Below are 13,979 nucleotides of genomic sequence, written 5' to 3'. Positions count from 1 at the left end.
GTGCAGCCGGGAAACTGCTCCGGGGCCGGCGGCGGGTACAGCGAGGAGAGGTGAGGCGAGGCGAGGTGGGGGCGCTGGGCCGAGCAAGGACCACTGTCCCCGCGGAGGGGGCGCGGATGCCCGGAGAGGCGTCCCTCCAAGGAGAGGTGGGAGCCCGGCACTCCCCGCCCTCAGGAGGGCCGGGCAGGGCTGGGGGGGGCCCCTTCCCTCCGGGGTACTCGGGGCGGCTGTGGCGGCGCCGGCCCCTCTGAGGGGAGCCGCGGTTGGCGGGAAGGCGGTTTCCCTGTGGGGGGGGTACACCGGGGGCTTGCACGGGGGTATTATCTGTTTTCGGTCCTAAAGCTGGATTAAAAACTTTTAAAAGGCTCTTTAGCGTAAACGCAGGCTGATAAAACCGTGTTTATCCGTATCTTCCCACCACGGCGTTTTCTGAGCACAAATGGTTCAGAGAAAGGACTAGTTTGGATTTTTTTTTTTTCTTTTTTTTTCTAGCTTGTCCTGTGAAGAAATATAAACGTTGATCATTTTGTAGCGTGCCCGGTAGATAGTAGAAATTTTGCTGATTAAGCTGTTGAGGAGATACTCCTCTGGAGGAGACTTTCCTTCAAGGGAGCCTCTTCTCTGCAACCTTTTCCATTGGTTTTGAGGGAAAAAGAGAGTGCTATCTGTCTCCCGTGAAGCTGGACAAAACTTTGATTGTGCTTTATTTCATTTTCTCACGTTTGTATTTTTTACGTTTCTGTTTGTGTCACGTAAGATAAAAATATGTAGGTGAAGTACTACTCCTTTTTTGCTTTAGGGTGGGTATCGTTGAGTTTTTCTCATTTCTGTTTTGACAGAGTGACGCCAGTGCCAAGTTCGGGGCACTGCCATACAGGAGTGGCACATTTTGGCTGCCTGGGCTTCCCTGGGAGTTACTGGGCCATGCAGGATTTAATTCACGCGTGCCATCATCCAGAATGAGGACATTCGTGGCAAGGCAGGGGTCAGAACTAGCTGAACATCAGAGAAAAGGTTTGAGTCCCTTTCCAGCCTATGCAGAGCCCTTTTTGTTGTGCCTTTTTTTGTTAATTTCTGAAAATAAAGCCACTTGTGATTGTTTAAACTGGTGTGGATCCTCAGGAGGGGGCAGTGGAAGGAATGCTGACATAGGCCGGCCATGGGCATTTTGGCCACAGTGCTTGTTTTGCTCCCTTGTTCGAGTGACATGGTGTTATAAATGCTGATGTTTTCACCAGTGTTTTCTCACAGAGGTGAGAGCAGGAAGGAGAAACGCTGACACAAATACACTTTGTTTCATCAACTTTAATGGGACTTTTAAATGTCACTTGTTTTTCAATTATGATTTTTCTGAGATGTTCTAACTGGGGTTATCAAGAAACAAAGCCCTTGCTTTCCTTTTAAAGTCAGTTTTAGTGAAAATGAACTTAGATCTGCACCATCTTTCTCTTGTTAAGTAGCTTTCTAGGATGCAGAGAGAAGACTAGCAGACTCTTGAGTATCTTCTTTCACTTTGACATCAGTGTGATGTCATATGCAGTTGTTAGTTCAGATGAAGGATTTCTGAAATGAAGAAAAATCTGGTAGTTTTGCAATCCATCAGGTAGGAGAGTTCACCACTCATTTTTTCTTCTGCTTCTAGATACTTGGTTATTTTACCGAAGTTAAGTGATGGAAACGTACACTAAAGAAAAAAAATCACCTTTGGGTCTTTGGCATTCACATTTGTGTGAAAGAATCTAAGATGTTCCAAGAAAACACATCAGCCAATTGCTTAAGTATAACAGCATGTACCGAAGATGGTGCTTTCCAAAAAAAAGGCCACAGTGCAAGAATCCTTAGCCCAGAAGAAGCTGAGAGACTGGCAAAAGGTCAGGTTTTGGTGTCTGAGTTCAAACAACTGAAACTGGAGAAAGAGGCACAGAAGAACTGGGATCTGTTTTACAAAAGAAACAGCACCAACTTCTTCAAAGACAGACATTGGACAACCAGGGAGTTTCAAGAGCTAAAAGCATGTCGGGAGGTGAGGTCTATACAATTCCTCTGTAAAAGATGGGATTGATTGTTTCCAAATTATTTAATAATACTTCTAACAAAGCCATTAGGGTAAGAACTGTCACATGTTAAGTTTGCAGTGCCCTGTGTAGTCTCTCGTAGTATCAAAGGTACCTCCTCAGAATCAGATGCATTGGTTCAGTTTCAGCTTATAATTGACCCATGCTGGATACTAAGAACAAAATCTGGAGTATCTGTTTTGTGTTCTAAATAAGCAACTTATCTCTCTGTGATTTGATGTTTTCAGATGCAAGTTGGTGCACTTCAGAGCACTACTTTAATGAAAAGCATCCAGAATTACAGGCTAACTGCAAAACATTGTTAAGGGGAATAGCCAGATGCATCTCTTGCTCATTATAGCTGAATGAAAGACAAGACAGAAATGGTACAACAATCTGTTGATTACTTAAAGGGTAGATGACTAAAGAAATATTAATATATTCTAAGAAAATTTGTAATTTTGCAGAAATCAAGATTTTTGTTTCATAGTGTCAGATTATCCAAGGTATGCCTACTTCAGTTTTTGAATCAACAGTAATTAAATTTAAAATGCTAATTGAACAGTGTCTGCTTATATCATGAGGAAAATAAAATGGTGTGCTTTTTCTTGGATTTCTTTCTCTGCAGTTTGCAGATCAGAAACTGACCATTCTGGAAGCAGGCTGTGGGGTTGGGAACTGCTTGTTTCCACTCTTAGAAGAAGATCTGAATATTTTTGCATATGCCTGTGATTTCTCTCCTAGAGCTGTTGAGTATGTGAAGGTTGGTGTGATATTTGGAACTCCTTTTAGAGTATCTTTAGAGGCTTCTCTTGCCTTCATTTTTGTAAGAAGGGTAAGAGACTGACCTGAAAATGGAGACTGACCCATTTCAGTGGAGCTCCTATGCAAGACGCCAAATCATTGCTCAAGACCTAGTTTTTCAGCATCAAATTGTAGCATTATGGTAATACATGTATATTACATTCCTTGAATGATTTGTGAAGAGTGTGTTTTTTGGGAGCACTACTGTGTCTCTGCTGACTGTGCAGGACAAGCAAAATTCGTTTGGGATGGAAGCTTGCCCTTGATATTTGTGAGGAAGAGAGAGTCCTGAGGAGAATCTTGAAAACAGGGCCGTGAAAGTTATTGTTAAGGAAATTGGAAGCCTGATTAGAAATATAGGTATGTTTGTTCATAGGTAAGTGGTACTGCAGTCCAAAGTTAAGTCTTTGGAGCAAGGCTAGTGTGGGCTTTGGGCTTTAAAAATCTCCTCATTTAGTAAGTTTGTAAACACAGGTAGATTTCTGTACATCTGTTACTTGAAAGCAGTCTCTTGTGGGACATTTGTAATCAAGAACCACAAGACACATACTGTATATTTCATGGGAAAGATGGGCAGAAATACAGGTGGCAAACAGGAGAGGACAGTGGCTCCCTGGGATGCCACAGCTGCACTGCAAGATGAGGTTGGGCTGAGTGTGTACCCTGCTTTTGGATGACTTAGTGGTGATGGCCTCCACAGCTCTTGCTGAACATCTTTCTTGCCAAGACCAGGTGTCCTTTTACCCAGCAGAACTGTGGGCTAGAACGGCCCAGCTGCAGGTTATGTGATGTGAATCCAAGCTGTTTACAGTCTACTTGAAGCTCAAGAGCTGTACTTTGATCTCCTGGTAATACAGAATTCCTTTTAATGATATTTCTGTATTTTTAAAGAGTAGAAGCAACAGTAAAACAGAAATGGTATGTTTTCCGAACTGTCTTAACCCACATTTCTTCTCAAATTCCTGAGAACAGACTATTCTAATAGTTGTAGTTTTGCTGTTGTGGTATGCAGCAAAGAATTCCTGATTGCATTAGTCACCTGTTGGAAGTTAATGTTTTTTTGCCACCATGTTTGGTGCCGCCCTACTGATCAGTTTCACAAGTTTTTTGCTTTTTGCAATAACAAATGCTGTGAATTTTTAATGAAAGCATACTCTTTTCATTTCTCTAGAAAAATGCGTTATACAGTACTGAAAGATGTAAAGTCTTCCAGTGTGATCTTACCAAAGATGATCTTCTGGAAAATATACCAGCAGATTCTGTGGATGTTGTCATGCTTATATTTGTACTTTCTGCCATTCATCCTGACAAAATGCATCTTGTCTTGAAGAACATTTACAAGGTAAAACCAGCTGATTTTACAGCCTTTAAAGCACTTTGCTTCTTTTTGCTTGAAAGTACAATTTTTTTTTTTTTTTTTTTTTTAGAAAATAACCCCTCTCGTAATGGCGATCTTTAATACTATATTCCATGGATGTATTTTAGTTAGTTCACCTAGTACAGGGGACTAAAATATGTTTTACAATTTTTTTTTTACCTCTTGGTATTGTGAGATTGTTTGGATTCTGGCCTAAAGCATGCCATCAACATAGCAAAAAGGTATTTTGAACCTGTGACTTGGGGTCCTAGGTTGTACGCTACAAATAATGTTTATGGATTGCAGAAATGTCTGTGTTGATAAGGTGTGAATGACAGTGAACCAAAATTGACCTCCAGAAGATACAGTGACTTGCAGTTAGGATGTTATTGTTATTATTAAACACGGTTTAGAAGTGGGGTCTTCAGAGATCAATGTTAATCTAGAGAGACTCATGTCTCTGGGCTGCCTTTGTTAGTGGATAGACTAAGATAGGCCCATCCAGAGGGTGGTTTAAACAATCTAAATTGTGATTGTTCTAAATTTCCCTGAGATGTCATATATTGACTGCAGAGGGAAATAGTCAATGTATTTTTTGTTTATGCGTATGTATGTATTTGGGGTTTTACATTATCAGATATCCTGTTTGTTTTATCATCAATAGTTTGGAAAGGGAATTTTAGATTTTTTTTTTTTTTTTGATATATCTCCAACTGTTTTCCAAAGTCAGGATTGGTTCTTAGCTCGTGAACATGAAAAGGATAATTATTGTTTTCTCTGTGGAGATACCTGGCTTGTTTAACTCGTTTGTAGGTTTCTGCACAAATTTGGAAGTGGCAAGTACTCCTATTGTCCTCTAACAAACATAGCTGGTATTTAATGAGGTAGGAAGGTTGCGTGCATCAAGCATCTAAAGTCAGCGTGACCAATGACCATATTTTTTTCTAAATTTTAAACTCTTTATGGCTTGATTTCTTTACCAAAGAGCAATTAAAAAAACTCCAAAGCCACAACCAGTCTTCCTGAAATTGTTCCTTTTTTATTTCTTATTATATTGCAACATTTTTCTTTCTCACATGGAAAAAGAGATGCAATACTATTCTAAATTGTATTGTTAATCATTAAGCAAAATCAGGTGCTAGACTGTGTACTACTCAACAAAGAAAATGCCCTGTTAGGACTTAATTTTTGTTGTTAAACTGTATATTTTTTTTCTTTGCTCTCTATTTGAAGAGTGTTGCAAAAGAGCTTCTTTAGCTGATCAGCACCCAAACAGGTATCTTAAAACTATTTGTAGTCTGCTGTTCATGGGGAAGAATTTTTAAGAGTGGACAGTCCAGTTTATATACAACTTTTTTGTTGCACAGGGAATGAATTCAATATATATACATCTCACTTCTGTATTGAATATGTTAGGATACCTTGTCTTAGTTATATGTGTATGTGTCTGTATGTGTATACAAATAAATATATATATATATATGGCTAAATCCGTTTACCTTATTAAAGCATATATATATTATGTGACAGGTATTAAAACCAGGCAAGTGTGTCTTGTTCAGAGACTATGGACTGTATGATCATGCAATGCTCAGGTTTAAATCTGGCAGCAAACTTGGAGAAAACTTCTATGTTAGACAAGATGGGACAAGATCATATTTTTTTACTGAAGGTAAGACATACTGTTGAGTGCTTTCTTTTCTGCAAAATCTGTGTGTAAACTTGCTTCAGGGAATTGCCAACATGCCCATGGAAGTTTTGTTTCACACAGATGAACTGTTAAATTGTAGTGTACTTCATTTACCATCCTTTTTGGGAGGAACAGGGTATTTAGACTGGCAGGAATTTTTGAGCCCTTTCTTGTTCACAAGCTTCTTGTATGTGCTATTGTGTACCAAGAGCAGCAGCTTCTGAATTTGCTGCATTTGTTATTTAAGGGAAAAAGACCAATGTTCAGTAACACAATTGATGATGTCCATGAAGCAGCTAAGGAGTTCTCTTGGCATCGTTCTTTTTGCAAGGCTATTCCTGGTATGCAAGAGGAGATCTACTGAAGAAGTCAATGATTTCTAAAGCAGAACCATGACTACAGTGCTGAGAAGCTTGTGGACAAATCCTGCTGAGATAGCACTGGCCAGCTGTGGTCACTCTGTCTTCTGCTTTTTAGTAGAGATGATGCAAAAAACCATTTCCATGTGATACAGTATTTAGACAGTTTTTTGTTCAGTGCTTATAATGCTTTAGGGAAGGAAGGTAATTACTGCAGTTTACTGGAGGAGAATTTAAAGCACAAAGCTGTGAAGGAATTTGCTTACACTCTCACAATAAAATGGGATTATATCTTGTCCTCAACTCCCAACTCCTTATGCTAAACTTTAGTGAACTGTTACTTCCCCCTATCAAGTATAGGACATTGTGTAATAAGAGTTGTGTGTTCATTTCTATTGCGATCTTTGTTCTTAGACTAAAGCGAAATACAGCCACTGAAGAGACCGATTTGGGGCCAAGTAAATGTTACTCATATTTTATGACATAACATATTGCCTAATTGCTTCTGATATATAAAAACTGTTAATCTTGTCTGCACTCTCTCTATTCTTTATAGACAACAATGAAATCTAAGATAATGCTAAACTTCATTGAAGCATTTCTAGAGCTGTGATTTATTGAGTGATTTTTAGTTCTGTTTAAACAATTAGCTCTTACAAAGAGAACGGATGCTACGGGGAAAAAATAAGAAACTGACCTAGCTGTGGAATTTTAAATCCCATTTTTCTTGAGTGTAAGAATTGTTTCTGAATGAGAAATTCCTTGCTAGTGTGCATGTTTGCTTAGGGGAAGAACGGAGGTAGGGAGGAGGAAAAAGAAAGAAGAATTTATATTGCTCATGTTAGCAATTTTTTTGCCTTGGGCGGGTCTGTGTCTGTCTCATGGACCACCTCTGCTCCCATTTTTAATCATTATGATCTCATTCATCTCACAAATTTTCATATAAATATTGCTTAATGCTTGAGAATTCTTTTATTACTAGAAACATGACTCCCATAATTTCTGCACAGTTTGCAACTCGCACTATTTTTCATTTGTTTGGCACTACACTGGTACACCAAGTAATTGCTGCATGGGGTGATTTGAGTATACTTATTTATAGTATGTCTGGCCTCAGATAACAACACTGAGCTTCTTCCGTGGAAAAAAATATCCATTCATCCACTGTTTGAAATAATATTAAATTTTTAGAGGGATACATGGTTGTAATTTTCTGTTATGAAATATGTACAACTTCCTCACAATGAGATTTCAGTTTGTCCACGATTAGGTACTGTTTATTTATATTACATTGATGTGTGTCCCCCATTTTACATGAACACAGTATGTCTACAACCAGTGCATGTGGCTTCATGATGGGCTTAGGTTGATAAAAGCCTGCGCTACCACCAAAGCGTGTGGTCTCATCTTCCTTCCTCAGCCCCACTTTTTCTAGTGCTGGGGTTCCTGTACCCACATGATCAGCTGTTTCATCACGCTGATCCCCCTGAGCAGGGAAAAAATGGCATGTCTTTGTTTTCTATCATGTAGCACACCTTTAGAATGGCTTAAATTTATTGTGAAATTGCCTCATGAGTAAATGAAACTAGGTGTAGGCAAGGAAAAGTGATGATTTTTAATTAACATGACAAGTAAATAGCATGAGCACCTGTCTCTGCTGCAGAGGTCACCCTGTTTGTGAGGTACTTCTGCCTTCCCTAAGGGAGATATGCTTTGAGTAAGATTCTTTTGTTTATAAAAAATACTTTGTTTGACTTAGTGGAGGCTTGGTACCACCATATCCACTTTGCCCTTTTGTCCCTTTTTCTGTTGAGCAATGGTATGCGAATGCCTGGCAATGAAGAGTGGCGGTCTTCCTCAAGCAGAGATACGTCTGCAAGGCTGGATTGCCTTTGAAATACTTGAAATAAGTGATGTATTCAGCTAGCGAAGGTCACTTGCAAAATGAAAATGCATTGGTATCAGTCACAAGGAGAATGACAAGGTCGATAAAAATAAGAGATGTGGCAAGTTTTGGAAACTAAACTGAGTAACAAGGTTAAGCCCACGTTTTGCAAGCTGTTTTGCTCAGGTTGATGTTTCGAAAGGAGATTTGTACTGATTTTTATTCAGCAGTCCGCCTGCATACAACAGCTTGAAATCTGAAGGTCTGTGTGTTTTTCATGCTGTAACACGTAACAACATATGCTTATATAAATGCTGACTAGTGTTTTAAAAATAGCTTAAACTTAATATTTAATGTTATTTTTTTTTTAAATTCTCTTCCAGAGTTCTTGTCTCAGCTTTTCAAGGCTGAGGGATATGAGGAAGTGGTCAATGAATATGTGCAGCGAGAAACTGTGAATAGGAAAGAAGACTTGCGCGTTCCAAGAGTTTTTCTTCAAAGCAAATTTCAGAAGCCTTTCAGTAAGGCATAAGTTCTTGCTGATTAGCAACAGCATTGCTTGTTTGAAATGGAACTAGCATGTTGGTTTTCCTTGTGTGTGCTCATATTTCTGGTAAACCAGAAATGACTGCATCCGGTACCTCTTGTGGGTTTTCATCCTCAGATATGAAATATGAATGCTATTTCTAAATGAAATTTAAGATGGTTTCGTGATGCAGCTGACCTGTCGAGTATCTGTATTCCTGCTTCTAAAGTAAATCCTGTGCAGCTTTGCTGGAGGATCAGGTAAAGCACACTAAATATGGTTAATTTTAAGCACTAGTTTTCATTAGTTATTATCATAATTGTTATTTCCATTTTTATTAAAAACTATTTAAAAATAAGTATCCTGTGTTTCCTATTACCTATGTTTTTTTGTGACCTGTTAAAGTTACAGTATGTCATCTGCTTTCAGTACTCCTAGGATTTCTGAGTATAATTTCTCAGATACAGAAATGAAACAGACTCCGAGTGGTATAACGTAAGCTGCTTTGGTATTTCAATAATCATTCTCTTTTTAATGTGCTCAGCATTTAGGCATGTAAACAAATGTTTATATTCTAGATAAGATCCTAATTTATCTGATTTCTTGCCTGAAGAGAGTTGTTAGACGATCAGGTTGTCTTTATCCCTAATTAATTTCAGATGTTCTTCATTTGATAAGCAGAAATAGTTGAGGTTTTGCAAGTCAGTTTCCCATTTGGAACTGAAATCAGTGAGTCAGAAGTACTTTCTTTTAGATCAAGTGTAGCCAGCTGCTTCTTTCCTGAGCAGAGGTCTTAAGTCTTTTCCAGCACTCTCAGGAGCGGTGTTGGTCTTTGCTGTTCCTTTCACCAAAAGCCACTGTCTTAATTCTACAGCGTTGCAGGAGCTTCATCTTTTCCCTTCAACAGCCCTTACACTTTACACTGCAGAACCACTTTGTTCTTGGATGATACAATCTCAAAAACATGTCTGGATCTTTAACCTGCATTTTGAACAGGTGCTCTGCAGCAGAGGAAGCTCAGAAGTATCTGGTGACTTGTGCAATGAACTGCACCGATCTTGTGTAATGTACACAAGCTGCAACAAGGGAAATTCCAATGAAATACTAGGGCTTTTTTATTTTTTGTGTGTAAGGGGAGGTCAAATGCTGGGATAGAGTACAAAGAAGTTGTGGAACCTCTGTCCTTGGAAATACTCAGAAATGGGCTGGGCAAGTCCTTGAGCAACCTGTGGCTTTATTTGAAGGTGGCCCTATTTTGAGTAGGGATTTCATCTCTTACAGTATATATTAGTGTGTGATGACTCAACTGTCGTTCCACTGGGCTTTGTTGCTAGATGACCCAGTCATACACATCTGATGTGGACCAGAGGTGAATGCCTCTGTTTATGACAAACAAACCATAAGGTATGGTAATGATTTTTATTTTTTTTATTTTTTTTCAGCACTCAACACTGGCTATGTGTGCACAGAGGGAAAGAAGTAATAACTTTTCCAGCATAAAGCCTAATGTTAGAAAGTTAACCAGTCAGAATTTTTTGAGCAAACTGGAGCTGCCAGAGGTCTTATTCAGTTGATATGTTTATAAATAAATTTGCAGCAGATCATTGCTTTATGTTAGGGCAGCACAGCTTTTTTTGGTCTGATACCATGAGCCCCAAAGCTGGATTTATTGTGTTATCAAACTTTGGCCTCAGAGGAAAAAGAGATTAAACCACACAATTCTCCTAATGATTATTTGAGGAGAGTTATTACATGACATCTCCTTTTTTTTTTATGGAGAGTATCGTCCTGGGGATTTATGCATTGCTGACCCCTGCTGTGCAACCCATTAGCACTTTCTGCCGTATTAGTGATAAATATCTAGTAACATTTGTAGTAAATGAAAAAATATGTTAAAAGGGTATAACAATGGCAGCATTATTATAATCTGCGCAATCATGATTTTGTGGCTTCCCTCAGCAAATGTTCATTTTTATTACAGCAGTTCTGCACTGACTTTGTGTAGTCTGAGCTCTATTGATTTTTAGTGGAGTTTGAACCCTGCAACACCAAGTGCCTCATAATACTGACTGTTCGGTCCTTTTAGAGTATAGAGCACATAAATGAGACTGAAGGATGGCCTTGTGCGGCTCCTTGTCGCTTTGGCATATGATTGTCAGCATATGCAAAGGCAAGTGCACTGAAGTGAGCATCCCAGAAAGGAAATGAAAGGTAGGCAACTATTAACAATATTAGTTGGAAGGTTTGAGTCAACCAAATAGACTTAGCTGCAGACAGCCATTGGCTTCCTTTTTACACTGGACTAGCTGTTGCCCACAGTACACCTTTTTGTGTAGCTTCAGTGTTTCTGTGTATTTCTGCTTGAGAAACTACTGTCACTTTTTATGTAGCAACACATTAAGTGGAAAGGAGTAGTTCTAATTTTTTTGTCTCTCATTCAGTCTCATTTCCAGTCAGACCTGGAAAATAAAGTAGCATGCATTAGTGCCCCTGCCAGAAAGGCCTTCAGCAGTACTTGTCATAAAGCAGAGATTATTTTCAGATGAATGGTCAGAAAGCTTTATTTGGTCTCTATGCCTTTGCTTCTTTGAACTCTATCTAAATCATTACAAGTTTTTGTAACTGTGGTAAAGTTTGAGGAAGTTGAGTCAGCTTTAAGAAATCCTGGCCTCATCATGTGAGATACAGTAACTGATGGGATGCATGTGGCTGTTGTAGTGCTGAGTAAAGTGGATATACTACCCCCCCCACCCTTCAGCCTTTCCAAGCTTGTGTAAGCTCACCAGAGTGATTACATTCTCTGATGTTTAATGAAATACGAACTCTGGTTAAAGCTTTTCCTGTGGTTAGGGAATCCTAAATGTCACTTTCCAGTGTGGGATTCTCTGATGTCTCCTACTGGTATTAGATATCTTGTATTAAGAGATCATGTTAATGCGGCAGTGTGTCAGTGAGGTCTGTTTGTTGGCTATTTTAATCAAATTTTCAGAAATATAATGGTTTCTGAGTCTTCTGACATTTTGTGTCCTTTACTGTTACTGTTCTGTCAGATTTGGTTGATGTTGTCCAATGTGTTGACAACAGGCTAAGGCTAGTCAGAAATCCACACGTGTATGATGCATATACTGTATGCATAGGTAAGCTTTCTTTCCTTAGGAATATGGGCTACTGAGAAAAATCTATTTGAACCTTAAAGTAGTGATATCACAGCAGGTTTTGTGTGGTTCATTTGATAGCTAAAAGCCTATTTCTGTGCATCTTTCAGGTACCTGAAGGTTCCTTGGGTTCCAAAGGTATAATATTTAAGCAGTTAATACAGTGCTATTCCCATGGTTGATTGTGCGTCATTCCTAGGAAACAAGCGCTACAAAAGTAGGACCTGAAACTCTAGCATGTATAAGCATCAACAGCCAACTCTAAAACATACAGCCTTGGGTCTTATAGGAGGAAACTAGTATATGAAATCTAAAAGGTCATTTATAGGCCTAACTGATGTTCTTTTTTTTCTTGATTTGTTGTACAGTTTATACATCTGAATATATTGAGAGATACAAATTACCAGTTAGGAACTATTTCACCGCAAGAGTTATTTGAAAGATATAAGTGTATTTGGAGGGGATGTCAGTGTTGAGCATCAGTATGTGAAGGAAAGAAGGTAAGATTATGTTTAAGCTTCTTGGGGAAAAAAGTTTTCTGAGTTTCACAGGCCAGGGATGATATGCAATTAAAGGAGTTGTTCATCTAAAAGGTGAAATTTTGGGAATGAAAGCCCGTAGCTTCCAAAACTAGCCTAATGTTACTGGGCAGGCAGAAGGGTGACATCTAATTGTGTGCAATATTAGTAATACATGCAAGACAATCTGGGAAGCAGAATTTTATATTGGAAAGACAGTATGAAGATACAGTTAATGAAAATAAGTAAGTCTTTGTTTATGTTTTTTTACCTCCCATAGTGTAGCTATGATTAATGTTTCACTGGTTATGCTTGTTATTATTAGGAAAGATTGTGAGCCATTTCAAACATTTGGGAGCAAACATTTACTAGTTATACATTCTGCAAAAACATCTGGCCCTTGGGTGCAGTAGGCTCAGGATATGAGTAAGTTTGCACTCTGTATTTGTAATGTGAGTTCATTTATTAGAACAAAGGCAGATGGTGAGCCTGTACTGTGGGGAGGCACACAGAGGCATTGCTTGCAAAGATAAAAGCTATTAACCAGGTGAGATGTTCCATTAGAGAACGTTTTTCACTCCCACTTCCCGGGCTGCACCATTCGTTGTGTTTTCTAGCAGGAGAAAATACTGCTGCTGTGAAATCAGGGAAGACAGGGTAACAAGGAAAAGAGTGTGTGATTTTATTTTTTTTTTCCAAATGACTAGTGTTTTTGTGTACCTCTCCTTAAATGATCATAGGTTGGGAACGTTTACCCCCTTTTCCAGCAAGTCTTAGGTCTCATCCTTGGAAAACTGAGTTGCTTTTGAAGGTCTTTGCCAGAGATACAGGTGTAACCAATGCATGCTTGTAGAGTATGTGAAGTGGAAGATTTGGAAAGACAGCTGTGTGACTGAAAATATAAGTCCAGGTTTGTTTTTCTCTCTTGACTCATAAGAAGCTTTATATTTCACTGTCACTTCAGTGCTTTTTCAGAGTTCCCACTCTGGAGTGTCTGTGCTGTTTTATCCTTGTTTAAGGTAGATGTGGCCTATCAACTCCAGCTCGGCTTTCCAATGCCTGTAGTATCCAAAGAACTTGGAACAGGAATAATTGCTGGTATTTGTAGGGAAAAGTCAGAGAGTAGACAAATCACACCCTGCCTACTGTCTAGGCTCCACTCGGTATCTTTTACAGTCAACTTCTCTGGACTCTTGGATTTCTGTAGTAGATTTTGAATAGTAGAGAATGGGGTAATAATATCTTCATGCGTATGGGATTGTTGTGCATGTAAAATATAAGGATTTTGACACACTTTTTTTTGGTTGGCTTTTTTCCAGTTTTGGCTTCTAGCTTTTATGTGAAAGATGATATTTAATTGGAATTTTTATCATCTAACAGAAGCCATTTTCTTTTAAACATACCAGACCTGTTGCTGTGACTCTAAAACCAGAGTCCTCAAAAGCAGGATGGAAGGGGATGGGGCGGGGGCGAAGGAAAGGAGAATTGTTTTCTGCACAAATACGAGAATTGTTTTGTCCTGCTCTTTTTATTAGTAAAGCAAATTTCATAGGAACATAAAAATACTTTGAAGAAGCCACAAAACCATTACCGCCATTTTTTTCGGAATTACTTTCAGAAAGTTCTGAAAC

General features: G+C 38.8%; 1 protein-coding gene across 3 annotated transcripts; it reads left to right on the top strand.

The window, feature by feature from the left end:
- Positions 1 to 21: 21 nt before the first annotated feature.
- Positions 22 to 9,025, top strand: METTL6 (methyltransferase 6, tRNA N3-cytidine). Of its 3 annotated transcripts, none has more exons than XM_074150175.1 (7): positions 24 to 50; positions 840 to 1,014; positions 1,643 to 2,023; positions 2,683 to 2,817; positions 4,030 to 4,200; positions 5,746 to 5,887; positions 8,533 to 9,025. In XM_074150175.1, the coding sequence occupies exons 3-7, from the start codon at positions 1,745 to 1,747 to the stop codon at positions 8,679 to 8,681; spliced, it is 876 nt and encodes a 291-aa protein (XP_074006276.1). In that variant the 5' UTR covers positions 24 to 50; positions 840 to 1,014; positions 1,643 to 1,744; the 3' UTR covers positions 8,682 to 9,025. The 3 variants fall into 3 exon arrangements, with proteins under 3 accessions (XP_074006277.1, XP_074006276.1, XP_074006275.1); XM_074150174.1 differs by having other exon boundaries at positions 38 to 146; XM_074150176.1 differs by lacking the exon at positions 840 to 1,014 and having other exon boundaries at positions 22 to 50.
- Positions 9,026 to 13,979: the final 4,954 nt, after the last annotated feature.

The sequence above is a fragment of the Numenius arquata genome, chromosome 7, assembly GCF_964106895.1.
Source record: "Numenius arquata chromosome 7, bNumArq3.hap1.1, whole genome shotgun sequence".
In the NCBI taxonomy this organism is placed as follows: domain Eukaryota; kingdom Metazoa; phylum Chordata; class Aves; order Charadriiformes; family Scolopacidae; genus Numenius; species Numenius arquata.
This window is presented reverse-complemented; position numbering and strand designations above follow the sequence as displayed.

Excerpts from the sequence above, each read along its gene's own strand:
- METTL6 (XM_074150176.1), top strand. The coding sequence starts at position 1,745 with ATGTTCCAAGAAAACACATCAGCCAATTGCTTAAGTATAACAGCATGT. Across the intron at positions 2,024-2,682 it reads AGCTAAAAGCATGTCGGGAG|TTTGCAGATCAGAAACTGAC; the intron begins GTGAGGTCTATA and ends CTTTCTCTGCAG. Across the intron at positions 2,818-4,029 it reads GAGCTGTTGAGTATGTGAAG|AAAAATGCGTTATACAGTAC; the intron begins GTTGGTGTGATA and ends TCATTTCTCTAG.